Source organism: Clytia hemisphaerica, unplaced genomic scaffold (genome assembly GCF_902728285.1).
Source record: "Clytia hemisphaerica strain Z4C2 unplaced genomic scaffold, Clytia hemisphaerica genome assembly, whole genome shotgun sequence".
NCBI classification, from domain to species: domain Eukaryota; kingdom Metazoa; phylum Cnidaria; class Hydrozoa; order Leptothecata; family Clytiidae; genus Clytia; species Clytia hemisphaerica.
This window is the reverse complement of record NW_027103851.1, coordinates 1,568,404-1,592,340: the sequence shown is the minus strand read 5'-3', so window position 1 is coordinate 1,592,340 and position 23,937 is coordinate 1,568,404. Positions and strand designations below refer to the sequence as shown.

The 23,937-nt window shown below is 35.0% G+C and overlaps 2 protein-coding genes across 2 annotated transcripts in view; both read right to left on the bottom strand.

Moving 5' to 3' along the window:
• Positions 1–1,889: 1,889 nt before the first annotated feature.
• On the bottom strand, positions 1,890–14,755 carry LOC136807738 (uncharacterized). The gene is made up of 15 exons (XM_067064352.1): positions 14,587–14,755; positions 12,386–12,625; positions 11,198–12,060; positions 10,251–10,385; positions 9,646–9,864; positions 9,198–9,422; positions 8,543–8,686; positions 7,631–7,905; positions 6,964–7,161; positions 6,579–6,671; positions 5,676–5,828; positions 4,738–4,932; positions 3,874–4,132; positions 3,295–3,491; positions 1,890–2,435 (listed from the first exon to the last, which is right to left on the bottom strand). Exons 2-15 carry the CDS (start codon positions 12,589–12,591, stop codon positions 2,343–2,345), a joined length of 3,255 nt encoding a protein of 1,084 aa, XP_066920453.1. The 5' UTR covers positions 12,592–12,625; positions 14,587–14,755; the 3' UTR covers positions 1,890–2,342.
• Positions 14,756–15,451: 696 nt separating this feature from the next.
• The window catches only part of LOC136807737 (origin recognition complex subunit 3-like), a 62,530-nt gene continuing 54,044 nt past the window's right edge, over positions 15,452–23,937 (bottom strand). Inside the window, exons 16-24 of the mRNA XM_067064350.1 lie at positions 20,730–20,810; positions 19,869–19,936; positions 19,419–19,525; positions 18,811–18,902; positions 18,318–18,393; positions 17,748–17,813; positions 17,172–17,294; positions 16,607–16,695; positions 15,452–15,850 (exon numbers count right to left, since the gene is read on the bottom strand). Of these exons, the coding sequence (XP_066920451.1) occupies positions 15,745–15,850; positions 16,607–16,695; positions 17,172–17,294; positions 17,748–17,813; positions 18,318–18,393; positions 18,811–18,902; positions 19,419–19,525; positions 19,869–19,936; positions 20,730–20,810 (808 nt within the window). The 3' untranslated portion in view covers positions 15,452–15,744. The remainder of the gene's footprint in view (positions 15,851–16,606; positions 16,696–17,171; positions 17,295–17,747; positions 17,814–18,317; positions 18,394–18,810; positions 18,903–19,418; positions 19,526–19,868; positions 19,937–20,729; positions 20,811–23,937) is intronic.

The following is a 23,937-nucleotide window of genomic DNA, read 5'->3' as shown; positions in this document are numbered from 1 at the left end:
AAAACCATGACTCGAAAAGCGTACGTGACCGATCAACCCAAGGTACTAAAGCAATGTCCAAACAATTGGCCACTGATTAATCTATGTTTTAGGAAGATGTCCTTGTAAATTGTCTCAAAAATTCTATACTTGAACTCTATAAAGTACAATGATTTGCATCCCTGAGTCCATAATCGTAGAAAACATTGAAAGTTCAAATCATACCCATGCGTATCTTCACTCTCTGCACTTGAGAAGATGTTTTAAAAGAAAAACCCTCGGAAATCGATGACAAATTAAACACATGAAACTTCTTAAAATGTACTTGAGTAAACAAATATTACTTTTGAATTACGTGTCTAAAGAGAGAAATACCTTTTTCTGCATACCATGACATGCTTACTGTAATTTCTGGTTTCCTTTCCCCTGCCAGGGATTATTTCAAATCACAAAAGCCTTGGCCAAGAAACCTGGTCGTATCAAACTTTTTCCTACAACTACCTTCTGAAAACTCGACTTCAATCTCAGAAACTCTCTGTCTCCAACTTTATTATGAACACATGGGCAATACGGAATACGAAAGAGGACAAAGAGGTTACAGTGAAAGAAAGCCTCGAAGTGACGCGTGACGTCAAATCTCTTTAAAAACAAACAAAGTATGTTTAGTGGTGGGTTTTCTCTTCCTCTTTTCATGAAATGATGACATCAAATGACAAATTGAGATATATGCAGTTGTTTCACTATTCGATAGGAATGCTGTCTCACAATCCCAATTTATATCAAAATCCCAATGGGGATAGAAATTCTATTATTCCAGGGTTTAAAAAATCTAGTGGGGAGGGTTTCGGAGTGCAATTTCTAAACATTGAATTTCGGATGATACCATAGTCAATTTTCCCGCAGGGCTGAAATTCTAGGGTATTTTACACACCGTCTAGCTTCATCAGCTAGTGGAGCAGGGTGGGAAAAATCCATGATTGAAAGGCCCGAGAAAAACCCATCTTCGTTAGAATAATCCATTATCCTACACGTTTTTTTTATAAGAGCAATTTTAAATTTTTAATTAAAGCCTTTGGATGTTCTTAACTTTTTGAGTTTTAAGCCTAAAAATGTTCATGATATGAGTATTTTTGTCCATTTCCGTAAGAAATTGGGTGTTTTTGAGGTCGCAAAGCCTTAAAATGTTCTTAACTTGTTCTTAACATTTTGGCCATCGAAGCCTTACGTTCTTATAAAAAACGTGTATCCCAAAGAGGATATCTTAGCTGCACATTCTTTTTCTTTTATAGGGACAACGAAGCTCCAAACTACTAAAAATAAGAACAAAATAAGAACAACGATGAGCCTGAAATTACTCAATTTCAAGCAATTTAATTCAGGGGCAAAATAGTAAAGACTATGTAAAAAGCCTAAAATTCCTCAATTACACCCTATAATAAGTAAGAACAGGATAAGAACAACTTAAGGCTCAAAGTGCAAGAAAAAAAAAGAACAGCCGAACCTCAGCAAAATTTAACTGGTTCTTATAAAAAGAAGATATTGAATTAGGGAATGAAATTGAGACGAAGTGTCTAGTGCTATTCGTAGTATCTCCGACACCTCAGAACCATTTATAAAAGGTGAAATTACTCATGACCTAAAAAGAGGTGCTAAAATCATTTTTTAGTTAGTATTTATGCAACGTTTAACACATGAGTATTCAGTATACAGGCTAAAGAAAAACATTTTTTTGAGAGTTGTCTGAGATCTACCTTGTAAATAGAAAATACATGTATTCCAAATTGCCAGAATCTCGGTACCATCGTGACTAAACAAATTACCCTTAAGTCAAAATTTGTCCATGACGCCCTTACTGCGTTTAGAATTGATCATCTCTAACTAGCTCCTCACAATACAAACAGGACATATAATGGATTTAAGTTTTGAATATTCCATTTCAAATAAAGTATGAAGTCAATAATTAATAATTTTATAATCATAATAATTTACAAAATCCTGAAACAGTTCAAACAAGAACGTCTGTGACAAACTTTTGAACGCGTGGTCATCTTCAAATTCTTTAGATAGCTATTAGCTTACAGTGCATCGCGACGTGAGTTCTTTTCACTGGTAGCTCATAAGTTTCTGATTCAAAATTAATTGTGTTTTTTTTTTATATTTAGTCCTCGTTGCCAACTAACAGTAATTAACCAGTTAACCCTACAAACACACTATGTTGTTCCAGCATTCATCTAACGTTAACACTGGCCGTCGAAACAACGTTGTGTTTCAGCTGTTGGGAAGCGTGTCGCATGACCAGACTATTGGAACTTGCACACCATCAATAGAATCACTTAATTCTTGAAAATATAAAGATTCTCCTTTTAGAATTTGAGTTGTGTGTTGGTGCTGGCAGATTGTGCTGGTGTGTTGTAACCGCTCGGCAAGCTCAACATTGTGACGTCATTTGATACATTCTGAAAAGGAAAAGTTGGGTTAGAGTCGTGTGTATGTGTTTGCGTACGAAAATGGATGAGTAAAATAATAAGTCAATGAGTGAATGACGGAAGGAACGAAAGAATGGTTTATTGAATGAGTAATTGGACAAGTGGGTCGGACGAGTGGATCGAGTGAGTGGATTGAGTGAGCGTATCGAATGAGGCGAGTGAGTGAGTGAGTGAGTGAGTGAGTGGGAAAGAATGAATTGAGAAATGTGTGAGATTAATGAACGAAATGATTGATAAGCAAACAAGGAAATGATTGAATGAATGAATGAATGAATGAATGAATGAATGAATGAATGAATGAATGAATGAATGAATGAATGAATGAATGAATGAATGAATGAATGAATGAATGAATGAATGAATGAATGAATGAATGAATGAATGAATGAATGAATGAATGAATGAATGAATGAATGAATGAATGAATGAATGAATGAATGAATGAATGAATGAATGAATGAATGAATGAATGAATGAATGAAATAGTGAGTGATTAAAACAGTGTTTAGCTAAATCTGTGAATGAAAGAGTGATAGAGTGAATGAATGGTAAAATGAAGTGAAAGAATGAATATACGATTGAACAGTAATTCAAAAAATGTCTAAACTAATAGGTATCTATTTTGATTTCATTTTCATCGAACATAATAGAAAAAAAGTTCATCTTGTCATACAAATACAACAAAATCTTTCTTCGGGTCAATATTGACCAAATAATTTTAAAGTCGTGTGTCACTGTTCTTGAATGATCTCATCGAGTTATCAATGTGACTGATCAACATTTGACTCCCTTGCACTGTAACTCGTTCAACAACTCCAGATGAACCTACCCTAGATGTGTATGCTTCTCCATAGATCTTCACAACGTTGCACGCATCTGAACAAATTAGTTTCTTTCCAGTCTTATCGAATTTTGAAGCGAACACACAAATAGGTACTTCATGTGATTCGTACACACGTGCACGGCTGATGCGTTGGAATCGAAAACCAGTATCAAAGTCCCATAAATTCATATAACCGTTAGATCCTGAATAAAAATTGGGTGGAAATATCATTGAATAAAACAAAAAACGACAAATATTTGTGACAATTGCCGATTTTGAAGCCTTGCGGGTCGCTTTGGCACATTTTCCTACCATTGTAAGACCTCCTTTAAACTCCTTTTAATACATAAAATACGATGGAAAATTTATAAAAAAGAACGAAATATTGTGAGAAGGTCTTATCAATTAAATCTTATTTTTACCCAAAGGCAGGATTCAGAAAAAACACTTTGACTTTTCATACTCTTCTTCTTAAACTGTAGCATGGAGCTGTCAAATTCCAAAAATTAGTAAGACGAGGGGATGAACAAGCAAATGGTACGACCAGAAAAGTCTTTACAGTACTGAAATTAACGATGTAGTTACCTCCGGCAACCACGACACCATACTGATTCGATGTAATTGTATTGATTGCAATATCTTTAGCCTCGATCTCTTGTATCATATCTCCCAATGGAAGCTCCCAGGCTAATATCAGCTCACTGGATGCGGATAAGAATTTCTTTCCATCGGGATCTGAGCACAAGGCGCGCACACTTTTCTTGTGACCATAGAGTGTTGATATACAACGACCATCACCAATGTCCCAGAGACGGATCGTTGAATCATGACCAGCACTAATGACCTGTTAAATGGAGAAAGAAAAAATATTAAAACTGGGTTTGAAACGTTTTCCTCTTTTTCTTACATTTCTCTATTCCTTCATGCTAGAGCATACATTTACGCTTTTTAATATAAGAATATATGGTGTTTTTCCATTTCATCATGGATATTCTTAACTGTAATGGGGAAAACGATCTAAGAATATTCTTACAGAATATATTCTTATAAAAAAAGTTTGTAGTTTCTTTATAACAAGTTTACAGGTCTTAAAGCTTATTTCACATGTACGTAAAATTTTACTTAAGACCTTGAAGGGTGGGCAATTTCCCTAAGCTTAAGTAGTGTTTAAGGCCTTATGTAGAGTTGGCTTAAGTTCAAAAATGTTTGAACGGAAGGAAAAGTCACGTAAGACCCTCTTAATCAACGTCGGAGAAATTTCCAAAAGACAGCCTTACAAACGATTTTCAATAAGGTCTAAAGTAAAATTTAAGTGCATGTGAAAAAAGCTTAAACAAGAAGATATATCTAAATCAAAGGACATAGAGCATCTGAAGCACGTCAAACTTAAAATCATGAAAATAATTGAGGCTCAACTAAAAGCTGGGAAGTTTAAAATAAGGTACTCACCATTTTATGAAAATTGTTGGTGACAACTTGTGATACAGTGTTCGTGTGGCCACGCATTGAACGCACGATCTTCTCTGTGCGCAAGTCGTGCACTTTCAATAGCTTATCACGGCCACAACTGATTAATAGATTCTCGGGATGGTAAATTGCCATATCGTAAATGACAGATGTTTGACCTTTGAATTTCTGTATAACCTGTTTTGAAAATGGCCAAAAGATTTTTCTCGTTGAAATTGCTTATGGTATCCGATTTGAATTTTTTTCGACCTTTCAAAATTACCTTAAGTGAAGAAATTTTGGCCCAAAGAAAATTTGGCAGAAATCCGAACATCACTTGCCTCGTATTTAAACAATTATCATAGTGATTGTGTCTCTTGAGACATTAAATGATTTTTTTATGAATAAGAAGTAGTTTCATTAAAATCTGCTGGGAGTTAATCACCATGGCAATAATTTCAAAACGAGGCAAGTGATGTTCGTAACGTAATTTATGAAAAGTCTATCTCGCTTAATCAAATTTTCTACGATTTCAAATGTTAACTTGAACTGACTTTACTACCATAGAAATCTTTAAATTTTACTAACAACCTTATTACCCTTTGGGAATACACAGATTAAATTAGAATTAATTAGTTTAATGAGAATCACAAGGCTAATATTTGAAAAAATTATAAGAATTATATAAATCAAATTTTTTTTTTTCATTTAGAATTTATCAGTTTTCCTTTTTTAACGGCTTTTAAAATCTGAAATCGTTTGTTGCTGTAAATATATTTTGAACATTATGTAAAAAGATTTCATTGTAAAATTGCAATGCGTTTGCTCACTTAAATTCGTGCAATTCTTATGAAAAAGCACTCTGAAAAAAGCATTATGTTTCATGGATTTTCAAGATTCCATTCCAAATACAACCCCTTAAATGAAATATTATAGCTTACCCGATTCACTTCGACATCATGACATAATAATTGCCGATCGTCCCCTGCTGAATAGAGCTTCCGGTGTCCTGTCGCACCGAATGCAAGAGCCCGGATCTCCCGCTTATGAGCTTTGATCACCAGTTTCTGTTTTCCAGTATTAATGTCCCACAACTGGAATTATAACAAAACATAAAGTAAATTGTTTTTGCTAAAGTTACAGAATACTTGGGCTATGTCATATCTTCCTTCGTTTATTAAAGAGTAAGGCCTAAAAGCCCAGAGCTGACTACATAATACGAGATTGTTTTGAAATGTAAAAATTTGTAACCCAGCTGGCTTAAAACGTCAATACGACGGCCGCATAACTTTCATAACATCCTCCTAATGTTAGATTGACGCTAAAACAAAGTATATAATACAGGTGCTACAGCACATACCAACAACTGGCAAGCAGCGCCTTGAACCAAGGAATTAATAATGTCACATGTTTAATCAGATAGTTTGAGACCTGGTAGAATCCTTCAATTGCCATGAGTGAAGGAAAGTTGAGATATGAAATCTCATTGAAATCTACGAAAATAGTTTCTTAGATGGCTCGAAATTATATAGTTTTCCTTTCTATGAGTAAAAATCTGGGCAAAATTTCTCAAAACGATACATACGATATAAACGGTACAAATCAACCTTATATGCCAGCCTGCAAAATCGACGCTTTTTATATTAGAACAATTTTATAAGAGCACGAGACTTAAAATTGTACAAAACCTAAGTACAAATTAAAAACTCCTGAAAAAATCCTGAGCCTTAGATTTCTCAACATCGTAAGAGCATTTAAGTCTAAAAATTTAAAAAAATAAAGAACAATCCAGTCTGAGCCAAAATTTATTTGTTCTTCTAAAATGAAAAAGGGTGAATTCTTACCCGTATAGTCTTATCTTGTGATCCAGTAGCAAACCAGCGATTAGTTGGATCGATCACTAGTTCAGGGATTGCTCCTTGATGAGCGACAATTTCCTGCAAATAGAATTGTCATTGTAAAAAAATGTTAAGGGCATTCAAAAAAGGTCAAAACCAAAAAGGTCAAAACCAAAAACTCAAAATCAAAGTTCTATGACCCTGTAATGTGTAAAACCTGTGTCAATCCAACCAAAAACCGAGATAAAGGTTTCTTCTTAGACTTTCAATTGATTAACTTTAAGGAAGATAGGGAAATTCTATTGAGCTGTCTTCCCCTTGATGTAACACATCATAGCCAGAAAGACGCATGTAAAGCTGCTAATCTAAACCTATGATGGCATCTAAATACCTGTCTCAATTGCCAAGGTGGATGCCATCTTGGTTTCTTGCGATAAATATCTTCCGTCTCTGCTGATGCGGATTTAGTGACGTCATCTTCTCCATTGTTAACAGTTCCTTCTTCATCGTCATCGTCACCAACGGGAATATTAAAGTTTTCTTTACTTCCGCCTGTTCCACCCTCTCCACCGCCATTTCCTGTGGTGGCCTATGACCAAGGAGAAAAAAATACTTAACCTCGTCAGAGAAATACAGTCTTTCTAAAACTTCTGTAATTCGAATCTTTCTATAATTCGAACTAAAACATTGGTCTTCTCAACTGAAAATAGGTATAAAATATTCTCTGTAATTCGAATCTTTCTCTGATTCGAAGAAAATCCACTGACCCTTGAAAATCGAATTAGAGAGAATATCAACTGTAGAAACTCTCAATCCCGTTAACTTTATAGATACAATTTACCAATCGAGGGGTCTGACACCACTAAACTCACAGATTTTGCTAGAACGTGCTGCGACTGTGACGTTATTTTCATAATTCATGATTTCTGAACTTCTGATCTGGTGATTCGACATAACATATTCCTGCCAAAGTGTTTCTGCTAATTGTTCACGTTTACACGAATCGATATAATTGTCACGGTCAAATAGCACATAAAAATGTTACTAGCCATTCTTACCCTCATTTTGTCACCATCAGTAGTAGCCTGCGCTCCGTTAGCCCCTGCTCCATATGTAGCCTTTGTTCCATCAGCACCCTGCGTATCTCCTGCCCCTTCTTTAGCTTTGTCTTCTTCACTTTTGATAGGAGATCCTATGTCAGCATTAATAGGTTTGACCAGAAATCCTTGACTTGGTTTATCTGATTTTTCAGGCTCTTGCGTAGACTCTGTTAAATCATTTTCAGTTGAAGGAAGAGTTTGTTTTTGTGGAGAATCTTCTCTTTGGTGTGATTCTGACATGAGAATAAATATTTCACGTTATTCATATGTAACCTTTCCAGCGCGCAACATTTTTTGAAAAAGAGTGAAATTTTCAACTTTTGAAATCCAAAACTTTAAACTGGCACAAAAGGTTGTAACTTGAGACAATAGTTTTGTTCTTGTTGGAAAGGTATTCTTATTCACGATAGGTCAGGAGCTATAGCCTCAAGTCTGGGACTTGGTATATTGGCTAATTTGAACGTGGATACATGTCATTCGGGTTTGAAGGGTTTAATAACCCATTATTCGAAAAATAAGGGTAGTAATCGTTTAAGTTAAAAAAGGTTCGAGTAGGAAGACTATGTTAAAGATACTCTCGAAGGCTAGAAAATCCATTTTAAGATTTAGTCATGGTCATTGTAAAGCTTAAGAAGTCTAAAATAGTTAAAATACACAAGTTGTCTTTGAAAAATTATTGGCCCTTTTTTCGATGCTGAGTCTCAATAAGTCGAACCCGCACGGAAAAAACACAAATTTATTTTAGTTGAGGAAATTTCGAGTTATCGAGTAAGTTTTATAAGGCACTGTTAACTGAAGAGACGAGAGAACTTGTTCGAGTTAAGGATACCGAGTTTAAAGGTTTGAGTTAAAGAATCTCTATCGTATTACCAGTTCGAGGTTGATCAGAACTTCCCGCTTCTTGAAACTCATTGGTTGGTTCGTTAGTGACATCATCATTCCATATATTTTCTCCATCGTCGTCGTCATTTGCATTACCTTCGGATTTCTCCGTTTCTATTTTCCCTTCATCGCCTACGAGAGAGAAGGAAAGCAAGAAATATATATAAAAAAAAGAAATTGGTTAAGATAAAGTTTCGATACTAAAGAAATTGTACTATATGATTATGACAAGTCTGCAGTCAACGCTCACTAGTCTCAATTGGGCTTTTGCAGAAAAAAACCGTATACCCCCTGTTGAGGAGGTCCATTTCCGTTCCAAGGGGGTAAGGTTTGATATGTGGCGGAATTCCATAGGGAGATACAAAAATCTGTCAAAAATAACTGGAATTCCATGGAGGTAGCCTTTTAAATCCTACTAAAATTCAGAATTCCAGAGGTGTTTGAACCTGAAATTGCCTGGAATTCCAGGGGGTTACAGCATTTCCAGCCACAAAATGATGGACCTCCTCATACGGTTTTTTTCTGGAAAAGCTCATTCTTTTTTATTCGAATCTATCTGTAATTCAAACTAAAACATTCGTTGGAAAAATGGTTATAGTGACCAGTAAATATTATAGTCTCTATAACATACGAATCTTCTTACCCAATGAAATCTTTGAACCATTTACACTGGCTGGTGTTTTCGATTCAGTTCCAGCCTTTAGAGAGATTGTGCTATGCGCGTTATTTTGAAGTTTAGTTGAAGATCCTCGTTGTCGTGATTTCTTTAAATTTTCGAGTGATGCTAATGGATCATATATACTGTCATCGATTTGAAGAGCAAGTCTTTTTAGTTCGTCATCACTTCCATCGCGATACGTTTCGTACGCTGAAGGATAATAGTAAAAATTATTTCTTTAATTTATATTTGATTGATTTGTTTTAGAAAATGTGATTATTTGTTTGAGTTTTAAGCCAAAAAATGTTCTTAATTTGACCATTTTTGTCATAGGTTCCATAAAGCCTTAAAATGTTCTTAATTTGTTCTTAATCTTATGGGTATCAAAGCCTTATATTCCTATATAGTTTGTTCTTATAAAGACTACACTTACCTGTCGATCTTCCAGTTAAAGGTGTGATGGATTCCTCAATATTCGATTTCTCGCTTTCCTCTTCTGGACGTGAAGCGGTCGAAAGCGGCCGCGCGTTTTCATCTTGTGACGGATGAGAAGGTGTGTTTGTAGTTGTAATGGAGGTTAGTGGAGGAAGCTTTTCGACACCTTTCCCTTGAGATTGTCGACTGTTTTCACGTGATTGTTGAGTAGTTTCTCCTGCTTGAAGATAAATGATGTTTTTCTATACTACTCTGAAGTCTGTTTCTTGTCTATCTCTTGAAGTTTGTAAAAGGTTGTACTGTTGTTGGTAAAGAAGAATTTTTCAGCTTTTTTTAGAGATTGGTGCAAGCGTAAAAGCAAGGTAACTTGAAAAGACTGGGACACAGATTCTAGCTCAACTAAAGGTTGAGAATAGAAAAGGAAGTCCGTAAATAAATGGACACCCTTTTCTGTCCGTAACTCCACCCTTTTCTCATTTATCTGACATCTTTTAAGGGCCCCAACGGGAAAAGGGAAGTTTGAGTTGTGAATAAGAATTGGATTATTTGTAAATGACAAGAAAAATGGGGAAAAAAAGAATAATTTGACACAAAGACACACACCGTTCATATTTTGCGTATGATTATTGGAAGCCGATCGTGGAGGTGTCATATATTTCTCTAAATCATCGTCATCTGATTTCCCATATAGGCCACCGTCCTGCACACCTGAGCCACCACGCTTTGATAAAAGACTGTCTAGACGAGATCAAAACACAAGGAATGATTGATATGGGATATGTCTGTACACAGAACCGATATCTACGGCTAATTTCAAAAAACTCATTGCCGTAGAGGGTCTGTTGTCATTGTCTTTTCTGATTTGAGAATTTTCAAACCAACCGCTACGATGGAGTGCGGTTGAGAGAGGGGAGACGATGAGAGAAGTGTTGCTATTTATAAGTCATACTTCATCGCAGAGGTTTCCGTACGGGAATTTTTTTTATCAAAAAGACAATGCGCACAGAGTGTGCTACGAACGATATACGTGAGATACACTCTGGTACAGAGTATCAAACTACTGGATAACTACAAATTCTGGGCAATCAAAATCCCTTCAGAAACTTAACACTTCCCACCCTAAGAGAATCAAATCTGAAATTTGTCAGCCCTGTTGACAGTTCGACGACTTTTTCCATCGGCCCGGATATCAATTATATGTAATTCTTCCCTAATCATTATAAAGCATTTCAGGCTGACTTTCCAGAGAAATGCTAAAAGTGAATTTCCCATAGATAGGATTTGAAGCTATTAAATCCTACCAAAGTTGCGCGGCCTACCTCGGTCCACATGGATTTAACACAAATGCTAGATTAAAAGTATAATTTGCCGCACATTTTCAAAAAAGAACCACTCGAAAACTAAGAAATCGCTAGCTTCAATCCGTCAATAAAAATACGGTGCATATTTTATAGGCTTCATTTTTTCTTGCCCGAGAAAGGTCAAAGATTCGCTCCCAGCCCTTTGCGCTTGTATTTCATTGAATAAATACTGTAAAAATGTTTGTTTACCTTTTATTGATGTGATACTTTTTCTTGATACACCGGATTGAGGTCTACTAGCTGAAAATGGTCTACTGGCTGACGTACTGGATCCCTGTTCACTTGTACGTGGCCTAACCTCGCTCAAGCTACCATTTTGATTGTTTGCTAATCCATGCGATGAAATCTTTCCTGAGGTTGGTCTCGATTGACCAGTTTGTGGTCTTGATTGACTTGTTTTCCCAGATGTTGGTCTCGAATGCCCAGCTTGCAAACTCATTTCCCCACTATTGTTTTGTGCAATCGAAGAACCAGTGGGTGGTCTTGATTTGCCAGACTTCGGTCTCGTTATACCAGAGGCCGGTCTAGAAACACCTGATGTCGGCCTAGAAGGGCCACCTGTCATAGGTCGTGAACCAGGATTTGCAGATTTTCCAGAACCAGGGCGCGAAGAGGATCCATTCATGGTATCACTTTCCAGGGTTGAGGAGCTAGCACCATTAAATTTAGCAGTTATTAGTTTATTGTTTTTCTGTTGTTGGCGACTTTTTGTTTGAGTAGAAAGAGGAGTACTAGGCTTTGTTTGAGGTCCACTTTCTTCCGTTATGTGTTTTCGATGAGATTTAGGTGTTGATTTCACGGACAATTCTCCCGCATTAGAAGAGACGAGCCCGGTTTCATCATTCTTAGGTTTTCTATGTTTTCTTTTCTTTTTAGTTTCTTTTTCATCTTCACCTGGTTTTGAATCATCCTCGGTATCGATGGATTTGGAAACGATAGGTTGTTCCTTTTTACCATCAGCTGTTTTTGTTCTTGGTGCAGATGCGGATAGATCCCGCTGTTTATGATTTCCATCGTAAACATGGTTTGAATTGAAAGCACCACTTGACGCGCTAAATGAGATAAAAAAAGAATGATGCAATCAAGACCAGAACACCCGTGTGTTGCAGGCCCAATTGAACTCCAGTCCCACCTGGAGAATTCGCCCAAAATTTACTTGATAATATTCCACTCACAAATTATCTTTAAGTACAGAGCCGCTATTTAATTCAAATTCTATCAAAAGTTAAACCCTTTTTTGTCTCAGCTGCAAATTATTTTGAGACAGACTTTAACTTGTCATTCAGGATAGGTATCGGATTAGCAAATAAAACAAGTTCCATGCAAGAACGAAAATGGAAAACCGATCCAAAAAAAAGATCCTCAAGTGAATCTTACCTTTGTTCCGTGCATCCATTTTCACCTGCATTCTCGTCAAACGCGCGGTCAAACTCGTCCGCTTCGTCTTCAATAGGTGCATAATAATTACCAAGAGAAAAAGGTATGGCTTGGCTATCACCAGTGCTCCCAGAGGCACCTGGTTTATTTCGAACACCTTCGTAAATGGCATGTTGAGACTTTAATCCACCTTTTGGGATCAACATTGTAATAGTTGGTTCTTCCCAAATCTCCTAAATTCTAAAAGTTAAGAGTAAGATTAAAGTCAAATCCATGTCGCCCATGTCGCCCATACACGTTTTTTTTAAGAATAGACGTTTTAAGAACATAATAACCTTATAAAATAATTACGATGGCCCAGAAGGCTCAAAACACGCACTTCTAGTTTTTACGCACTTCCAGTTCTTATAAAATTTGTGAACTAGAATGGCCCAGAAGGCTCAAGTGACACTGCGCACTTCTGACTTTTTGTCAGGGCGGGAAATTTCCTAGACGATGTTATCGTCCGTTACAGTGATAGTAAAGGCGGGAAAAATAGCGGTATGGCAACTCTACTACTCTTTTCGGCAAAAAAACCGTTTGCGAATTTTTTTATTCGGCTTTGAGCTTTTTTCTTAGATAGTGATTCCTCTTAGACTATAGCAGAGTCTAGAAATTTCCAAGCGAGCGGCCCGCGCGATGAAATTTTTTTCAGTTTTTAAAATGAATGTCAAGTTACGCAAAATGAGTTAACATTTCCGAGTTGTTCATATCATCAAGAGTTACAGGTTAAAAATTCTGAGTTAAGTGCTGGTCAGCAAAATCCCCCCCCCCCCCCACAATGGCAAAAATCGGGGAAGTAAAAAGTGAACAAATATCAACTTTGTTTTTTTGCCTCCACGCCGCTAGCATCCCCCCCCCCCATTGGACCACCCTCTAGTGCATGAAAACTAGAAAGTGTGTAGGTGTGTTTTGAGTCTTCTGCTCTGTGAACGCCAAAATAACTCGAGAATCTGAGAATCTACAGGAAGGAAAATAACTCAAAAATTTAAAAGAAACGAAACAGAGTTAAAAAACGAGAAATTATTCGAAAATTTAAACGAGTTAAGATACCATCAGAAATAACTCGAGATTTTAAAGTCACGGAAAAAAACGAGCTACAAAATTGAGAATGACATCATATAGAAGGTACAAAATGACGTCAAAATATCCGAAAAATGACGTCATAACTCGGTTTTTTCGTAACTTGGTTTTTTTAACTGGAGAAAAATAACTCTGGATTTCCGAGCCTCTTCGCTATTATCATCAACTTATTTATCACAACTCTGTATCTATTTTGCTGACCAGAACGGCTATCTTTCGAGGGGAACTTTTGCGTCTCTAAAATATTTTTAGAAGTGCACAGTGCTGCTCAGTGTCGTCGCAAAAAAAACTCGGAAGAACGCAGTGTCTTGTGAGCCTTCTGGGCCATGACCCTAGACAGTTCTAGTTTATAAGAACTGGAAGTGCGCGGTGAGCCTTAGGGGCCATCGTACATAATAAGGCTTAAAATAGATGCTAAGGGTTGGTTTTTAACCTTCCCAAGTCCTAACAGTTACAAAAAAAAAACATATTTAAAATAATCAGGGTGAAAATGTCAAAAGAATCTCACTAAGGTTAGGATATTATTCAAAAATCGTCTCTCCAAGGGTGACTTTTTCGCAAAAAATTCTCTAAAAGTTGCTTTTCGATGGACCGGTTCGCACAAACCTGGGATTCTCCAAATCTAGTATCCCAGCCCCCCAATCCTGTGTAGGATAGATTTTTAGAAAGTATCAAAAGAAAACAAAAGAAAGGAGAAGTAAGTAAGTACTACTAAAAATATGAAAAACAACTTACTCTCGCTTATGCGAACTCGAACGGGGAATCTTATTTAGTTCGAGAATCACAGAGAAATTCGGATTATAGAAAGTATATTAGGAGGGCTTCTTCTTGGTACAAGCTGAAGTTTTTACAAGCAGTTATTTGATTTGGTTGGGCGTTAAGATGCAATAAAAGAATCTCATTACTTTATCTAAAGAACGCGTCATCCCTATCACTTTGAATGACCAATTAGTGAAGTATCTTGTAAAAACTCCAGCTCGTCCCTTCTTCTTGAAGGGGACTGGGGAAGTAACTTCGAAATATAGGAATATTCGAATAAACGAGAGTCAGCTGTAGAACTCAAGTAGGATTTCACTTACTAAAAATTTCAACAAGATACGAATCACCAATTCAATATCCAGTCAAACGAAATAGTTTCCATTTTTCAAAATGTCATAAATTTTTAGAATAAAGCAATATCACATTGAAATTAAAAATCGAGTTTCAAAAATACACATCTACCATTTTGACTAGATTTTCCTGAAAAGTATATTTTTACATTCGTTACTTGGTTGATAAGGGAATCAAGGAAAACTAGGCACGAAAATTTACGGTTTACTAAAAATTAATTATTGATATTATGCTCAGCAAATGAATTCATGTGTCAGAATAGGAAAATTTTTAGATTTTTTTTGATGAATCAATTCTGACATAATTTCAATTTTTTTATAAGAAATACTACAACTTAGAATTCGCGTCAAACATCTTAATATGTAAGAGTTTTTTATGCGAGGTCTGTGATTTTTCATATTTAGTATTTCAAAGTTTCGCTTCTTCAATATGAATTTTCTTAAAACAAGTCTTAATCGAGAAATCAATCGCAACAGTTATTTCATTATAGATCTTTATAAATATTTTAATTTATTTCAATAAAGTTTTTTTTTAATTTGTATGAATTTGCCTATTTTTACAAAATTTTATATAGCCGTTACTTATCTTTGCCTAGGTATTATATTCTTGAGTGTAATAAAAGGACATTCTACGAAATGAAATCAAGAGAGTGGGGCTTTTTAAGGATTTTCCCGCTCCTGCAATAGATCTTATCAGAGTTTTTGATTTATCTGCATTGTGGGATTGTTTGCGAAGTTTTACAATAGAATTCACAAAAAGAATTCCTAAGAGATTTCTATTGTAATACTCCCGAAACAATCCCACAATGCATCGCCTTTTTAGAAAAAAAAAAACTCCGATAAGATCTTTTATAAGCAAAGACACCAAAGTTCAGTTTTCAGATGCTTTGACCTTTTGCAGCCTCTTTTCATTGGTCATTGGTAAGGCAAATTGAATTTAAATCATTAAAATGTCTACAGATCGTCAATGACCCTCTTCAAAAGGAATTGCATTGTTTTCATTTCCAAATCGAAGTTCCAAACAACCTTCGACAGCTATTGAAAGTCATAATATAGATGAGCTTCGAAAATATCTATAATTGTTCAGTCCTGGTTGAACTTAACTACATTTGACAGCATTATTATCCATCAACAGCTACCCCATGTTAGCCTTGCCACGTGATCCGTTTTCCGTTTGGTACTTTTGATAAAACCTAAAAATTGTAGCTCAGATACTGCTCGTATGAACCGTGCTCTGTTTGATTGAGAAAAGGTGAGAAGAATCACGGTTAAGGAATATATTTTAATGAGATGGAAAGCATAGTAAAAACAACCGAACTTCTCCAACCGTTCGTACAGTTGACTCTTGCTAATTCGAACTCGAACGGAGAATCATATATTTTTTTCGGACCACAAAGAGATTCGACTTAAAGAAAGTATTAAGAGTGTTTCTCCTTGACGGGGACTGCAAACAAGTTTGAATTATAGAAAGATTCAAGTAATAGGAGGTCGAATAAACGAGAGTTTAATGTCCACATACTCATCTTGTCCGCAACAGTGTATAGCTTCCATAATTATTGGTGCGAATGATGTTAAACAGAATTTTTCACCTAACCTCTTTATTTCGTGGCATTTTCTTTCTACAGCTTAAAAGTCCTTAAAATTGTCAAAACTAAATCACAGAGCCAATAAAACCATAGTCATTATAAAAAACCATAGTCATTATAAAAAGCTTAGCTTTTTGTTCAACAAACAAGTTGCAATTTGCATACTTTTTGATCACGTTACCAAAATCTCCTCTTGAGATTGGTCTATTTTCTAATCACATGATCAAAAAGTTTGCAAAATAAATCGATTTTGGTACGTAAAGCTCTATCTTTTAACAATAAAGAGACAAAAGCCTTCCAGACCAGTGTTTTTATAATGACTATGATAAAACTAATCTTAATGAATAAAAGCGAAAACGACCTTTTTCCACCGACTAAAAACTCAGAAAAACCAAAAAGGATACTGTAACTGCTCTTCTTTTTGTTGTTTGGCTTTCGATTTCTTCTTTTTGGTATCCGAAGTCAAAGATGGATCAATAACCGTCACGAAGGCCTAAAAAGATGAAAGAGAGACTTCTCAGTACAAATATCACCAAATAATGATTCGGTGCCTTTTCCTCTTTTCAAAGATGGATTGATTTGACGTCGATCGTATATAACTCTACCTGACAGAGTCTTGAATGTCTGTATTTCTTATCGGGTATAAGACTTCTTGTAGTATACTTTTTTTGCTTAGGATTCCATGCTCTATTCGGTGGTATCAATCATTACCGTTGAATCCAACTTTAAAGAATCGTCAATTTTTACAGATTTTTAACCTTTTTATAGGAGTTTTGCCTCTATGGTCGGATTTTGGAACATGAAAATATTTACCAGGCCTAATTCGCGAGTTCCTTCTCTAAAAAGCCTCAAAATCCTATCTACATTCGAACCAATCACATACGTTGGCGTCTTAAGGCAGATGCTACGTATCCTAAGGGTTTGTCCCCTCTACTAAAGGCTAAGAGGGTTTAATAAAGAATAGGGTACCTGTAGCCAGTCATAAAGATTGATCAGTTTTCCACATTCTGTGTGTAGCTTGTACAGAACACAAACATCTGGTTGACAGTCACTGATGATGTCATTCGAGCCCATTTCTTTACAACAGTTACACTACAGAAATGTAATTCAAGTTTTATCAATCAAGACTTTCCTTCTGAAAAGATACTAGAGCCTCGAGCACTTTTTAAGAGTTTCTTCTATGACATTATAAAACAAATTCGAGGAGATGTGATTGTAGAACCCAAAGCGGCATGCAGTTTCATCGACATAGTAATTGATTATTGATTAACCGTACTGATAATTACAAGGCACCGTTTCTTCCCAAATGAACTTAAAATTGAGAAAAGCGCTGTTTCTTCAAAAACGGAGATAACCTAGAAGTTTCAAAGGCCCTTTCCGTGTTTTGTTTTTACATAGGAATGCAGTTGCTAGTTAAAACAGCTTGATATAGGATTCTTAAATCAAGAAAATTGTTGTAAATCAGTTGACTATTCTTGAGAGAAAACTTGTAGGAAAAGAGACTTCCAAGAATGAAACTGTAGAAGTGTAATGCTCAAGACATACCTGTAAATAATAGTTTGGATCGGTCAAAGCTGTTTGTATGGCTGCTCTTGGAGTACCGTTCATTCTCTGTTTGGAGAAAATAAAATCAATATCTACTGAGTTGTTCTATCAGACACACCCACTGTAGCCCTGGTTACCTGATAGGAAGTTTGTTAAAACTTCTCCTTGCTTAATCTGTTGCTTATTCTTTTCAATCAACCAGTGTTGGAAAAAAAAAAGCTCATATAGATTCGATCAAAGAAATTTCTAGTACTTGATACAAGTACCCAATTTTTGCCGTTTTTTTCAGGAAAAGTAAATAACAACAGCTTTTGGTTCCGAGAAGACAAAATTTGTCCTGAAAAGACCAAAATTGGATGGTCTCTGAACTACCGCTTCTCTAAAATGGGTTGGTGGTATGCAAAAAATTCTCGAAAACTTTTTTAGTATAGATATATGTCTGAGATTTGTGGCTCTTCTGGTTCTTCAGTATGAAGTAGGATTGCTGCTACTTTTAGTATATTATACTAAAAAATGAAGGGCTTTAAACCGAGACTTGTAAAGACCGTAATGAAACAATAAATGACTTACTATTCGGACTGTGTCGACGTCATTATAATAAAAAATCTCGTTTAATGGCAAGTACATCGGCGATGATAAGTATTTCCTGGAGAAAATAAAAAATACTGATTATATTGTAAAGTTAATTCAGGAATTTGATCCATAATATTTCCTCGATTGAAGGTGCAGACAACGATTGAAAGGATCCTTGGGTTTACAACGGTCAATATATTACAGTTGATCTAAGAGGAATTACTATAATTATACCGATCGATGCAGGAAACGGCCAGAAAATTGTCACTTCCGTCAGAGGTAGCACATGCATTTACACCTCACTTCTCCCACAAATTGAATATTGCCGATAAGAGTAAGTAATTTAATGGCTCCACACTTTCGATTAGGTTACATACAAGCGTTGATAAGGGATATGAATATTGAATACTTTGCAATCACAATACAAAAAGATGGAAAGGAAAATTTCAAACGTGCACACACAACATACTGATTGAATGTTTGAACTTACTTGAAGATTGTGTCAAGAAAATCAATAATTTCGTTTCTTAGTTTTTCGTACGGGCTTTGTTTCCTTTTCTCTTTGACGGCCATTCTTAGTTGCTGTGGGAACAAGTGGAAACAAAAATCATATTTTGTATGGGAATGAAACAAAAAATGCATATAGTCAGGCAAAGGCAAAATACGCTTTTTGATAAAAACCGATAAATTTTGACTGACGCTGTGTTGTTCTCATTAATGTTAGTATTGGCTGTATTAACTCAAAAGAAATTTAAATTTTGAAATGAAGATATTTTCACTGTTTCGATGACCCGTAAAATCGCCAATCAAATGAAATATTTACGATAATCGTCACACCTACTCTTTATATCAAATTGATAGGCCCTTCTATTAGTTTTTCAACCAACCCTCGCCTCTGTTAACTTTTCTTCTTAAATTAGCTCTCGTAAATCACTTGAAATAGGCTAAATTTAGTAGGTATTTAGTAGTTTGGGAGTGGTCAGAAGCAAATTAAGAATCATTTTAACGTCTTTAGTATGAATCGGTTGGGGTGGGGTGGGGGGGGTTAGACCCTAAACCTTGCGCACCTTTATGCTGCAGTCCCTAAGTAGTACATACCTCGCGGAAATCATGTCTGTTTTTAAACACAGTGGGCGTTTTGGGTGTTGTGGGTGTCTTGCATGTTGCCGAGGTTGAAGGCGATGAAACTTCATCTGTTTGTGGTGCTAAACGAAAAGATGTAACGTTAATAAAAAACTCTAATTCAAGAGGACCACTCAAGTTCTTTGTAAACCGAGTCTGGTTGACATGAAATTTGAATCTTAAGAAAATCCCCTCCTGGGAGAAATTAAGTAGGTAATTCTTCCAATTAGTATTGCTTTTTTTGATGACCCCTTATGATTCAGAAAAAAGACTTCAAGCCGATTTGATGAAGATGTTACACTAAAAAAATCAGTGAACGACATTTGCTAAACTGAACATTTGTGAAAAACAAGCAGATAGTACTAGATCAAAAAGCAATTCAAAAAAAAGAAAAAAAGGACGAGAGAGAGAGAGATAAATTTTTACCATCAAGCTGCTGGAACATAGGCAAAAAGTTTTTCAACGTTTCCAAGTCCGCGCTCAAGTCATCAAAACTAGAGAATAAAATGATACAATATTACAAACTTAAATAAGCTAAGGGTTAAAATATGATTAAGTTTTTTTAAGACTAAAACATAACAGTCAGAATAGGGTACACAGGCATTGTCACGGTTTAAAAAATCAATAGAAGTAGCTGGAGAACAGTATGGAAACAGTCTGAGAGGCTTTTAAGATGATTTATTTTGTCGTGTCATTTTAGCGCTTCAGCGTTATGATCTCGGCACAGTTGCATGCTTTGTATTCAAAGTCTTTTCTAGTAATAGGGAGTTGCACTAAGTAACCAACTTTCATATTAGCCTTCTGAGAGTAGGCGAAACCGTAAGGCCATAGAGTCGATAGATAGATAGATAGAGTCGAAATTAACAAGAGATACCAAATTGGCCCAAAAAACGAAAATCGGGCTCCGTCACATTTTAGTAATCATCATTTTGCACATTTGTACCAAAAACCACAAAATTCCTATTATTCAATCTCGAGAAAAGTTTGTAACAGACGAACTGACGAACACAGGTTAATTTATAGCACCTCCAGGTAGGTCCAACAAGGATAATCCAGTAACCTAGGACTTTCATTCCGTCTTTCGCTTGTTTTCACGGGGTCCACGGCCAGCTGGCTTGTCTATAAATGAACTAAACGGAACATTGGAAGGGGCGGGGATTCGAACCGCAAACCCCTAGTTTGAGACGCTGACGCCTTTGACCAGTTACCATGCTACAGATAATAAAGGAAAATGATTCCCGAGAGTACATTGACTTGCATTCGGGAGTGTTGGATAAAGATTGTTACCTTTCAACATCTGTGATTGCTTTCTCGAGTATTTCAATGCATTGATTCAAAGAATCCTCCAACTCCACTCTCGATAATAGCCTAAAAATGAGTGGTAAATATTACATCAAGGTCTGTGTCAAAAAGGTGTGTAGTCTTCTTATTTTGGACATAACGGTTGCAATATAATAAAAAGTTTCATATAATTTATAGATAGAGACATGGTAGATAACAAAAGTAGAGTACTCAAATTCAGTTTTACACCTGGTTCCCAATGGAATCATTTCAAATACAAAATCATTATACTAAAAGCATTTCAAGTAAGTGCAAGATGTTGATCAATTAACGATTGGGAAGAAACGAACGAACAATGGTTAATGTAAAGGACCTCCACCCACCGGGGTAGGTCCAAATAAAAATGTTAAAAATAAACTAAAATTAAAGACTTAGTTAAAAAAAAAAAACAATCCAAAAATGGTTTTTTATTAAATCAGACCAAAATCAAAATCGGCGCCTGTTATCACAAAATACGACAATCTGTATTAGCCTTGAAACTTCAATTGAACCTATTGGGAATGCCTAAAAGTCAACTCAAAATGTTGAAAATAGATTAAAATTGAAGATTTTGTTTAAAATAAATAATCCCAAAATGGTCTTTTTATTAGGCTAAAAACTAATTCTGCGACTTTTATCTAAAAATACGTCAAATCTGTAACTGGCCAATAGCTTCAATGAAACCAATTTTTAGGCCTTAAAGTAAACCCAAAATGTTGAAAATAGATTAAAATTGAAGATTTTGTTTGAGAAAAATTATCCCAAAATGGTCTTTTATCAAATTAAGCTAAAAACGAACTCGGCGACTTTTATCTAAAAATACGCCAAATCTGTAACTGGCCTATACCTTCAATGAAACCAAATTTTTTTGCCTTCTGGCCTATAGCTTCAATGGAAGCAAACGTTAAGGCCTTGAAGTTAACTAAGAATGTTGAAATTAGACTGAAATTGAAGAAATAATTCAATAAAATCAATCCCAATATGGTCTTTTATTGAATCAGATCAAAAACATAATGGGCAACTTTTATCGGAAAATACGGCAAATGTGTATTCGCCTTATTAGTTCAATGGAACCTTTTGGAAATGCGTAAACGTCAACTAAAAATGTTTAAAATAGATTAAAATTGAAGATTTTGTTTCAGATAGATCTTCATAATCCCAAAATGGTCTTTTATCAAATTAGGCTAAAAACGATTTCGGCGACTTTCATCTAAAAGTACAAAAACTGCAAATCCTAAAGCTTCAATGAAACCAAATTTTTAGGCCTAAAATATACTCGAAATGTTGAATTAATTCAATACAAACAATCCCAAAATAATATGTATTTTATTAAATTAGGCTTAAACAAAATCGGCTACTTTTATCTAAAAATACGCCAAATCTGTAACTGGCCTATAGCTTCAATGAAAGCAAATGTTAAAGCCTTGAATGAAGTCAACTAGAAATGTTTAAAATAGACTTAAATACGAGATTAAATTCAATATAAACGATCCCAAAATGATCGTTTATTGAATTAGGCCAAAAACAAAATCGGCGACTTTTATCACAAAATACGCCATGTGTGTATTAGCCCCAAAACTTCAATGTAATCTATTGGAAATAGCTAAAAGTCAATTAAAATGTTGAAAAAAGATTAAAATTGAAGATTTTGTTTAAGATAAATAATCCTAATATCAGAGGATTTTAGCAGGCTAAAAACGAATCCGGCGACTTTTATCTAAAAACATGCCAAATCTGTAACTGGCCTATAACTTCAATGGAACCAAATTTTTAGGCCTTAAAGTCAACTAAAAATGTTGAATATAGATTAAAATTTCATATTTTAATTAAGATAAATATTCCCAAAATGGTCTTTTATCAAATTAGGCTAAAAACAGATAAGGCGACTTTTATCTAAAAACACGCCAAATCTGTAACTGGCCTATAGCTTCAATGGAACCAAATTTTTAGGTCTCAAAGTCAACTAAAAATGTTGAATTTAGATTAAAATTTCATATTATAATTAAGATAAATATTCCCAAAAATGTCTTTTATCAAATTAGGCTGAAAACTAATTTGGCGACTTTTATCTTAAAATACGCCAGATCTGTAACTGGCCTATGGATTCAATGAAACCAAATTTTTAGGTCTCAAAGTCAACTAAAAATGTTGAATTTAGATTAAAATTTCATATTATAATTAAGATAAATATTCCCAAAATGGTCTTTTATCAAATTAGGCTAAAAACTAATTTGGCGACTTTTATCTAAAAATACGCCAGATCTGTAACTGGCCTATAGCTTCAATGGAACCAAATTTTTAGGCCTCAAAGTCAACTAAGAATGTTGAATATAAATCAAAATCTAGTATTTTCTTTAAGATAACTATTCCCAAAATCGTCTTTTATCAAATTAGGCTAAAAACAGATAAGGCGACTTTTATCTAAAAACACGCCAAATCTGTAACTGGCCTATAGTTTCAATGAAACCAAATTTTTAGGTCTCAAAGTCAACTAAAAATGTTGAATTTAGATTAAAATTTCATATTATAATTAAGATAAATATTCCCAAAAATGTCTTTTATCAAATTAGGCTGAAAACTAATTTAACGACTTTTATCTTAAAATACGCCAGATCTGTAACTGGCCTATGGATTCAATGAAACCAAATTTTTAGGCCTTAAAAAAGTAAACTCTAAAATGTTGAAAATAGTCTAAAGATGAAGATTTAATTCAAAACAAACAATTTCAAAATGATCTTTTATTAAATTAGGCCAATAACAAAATCGGCAACTTTTATCGCAAAATACGCCAAATATGTATTAGCCCTAAAACTTCAATGAAATCTATTGAGAATGCCTAAAAGTCAACTAAAATTGTTGAAAATAGATTAAAATTGAAGATTTTGTTTAAGATAAACAATCTCAAAATGGTCTTTTATCAAATCAGGCTAAACCCGAATTCGGGGTCTTTTATCTAAAAACACGCCAAATCTGTAACTGGCCTATAGCTTCAATGGAACCAAATTTTTAGGCCTTAAAGTCAACTAAAAATGTTGAATATAGGTTAAAATTTAATATTTTCTTTCAGATAACTATTCCCAAAATCGTCTTTTATCAAATTAGGCTAAAAACAGATAAGGCGACTTTTATCTAAAAACACGCCAAATCTGTAACTGGCCTATAGCTTCAATGGAAC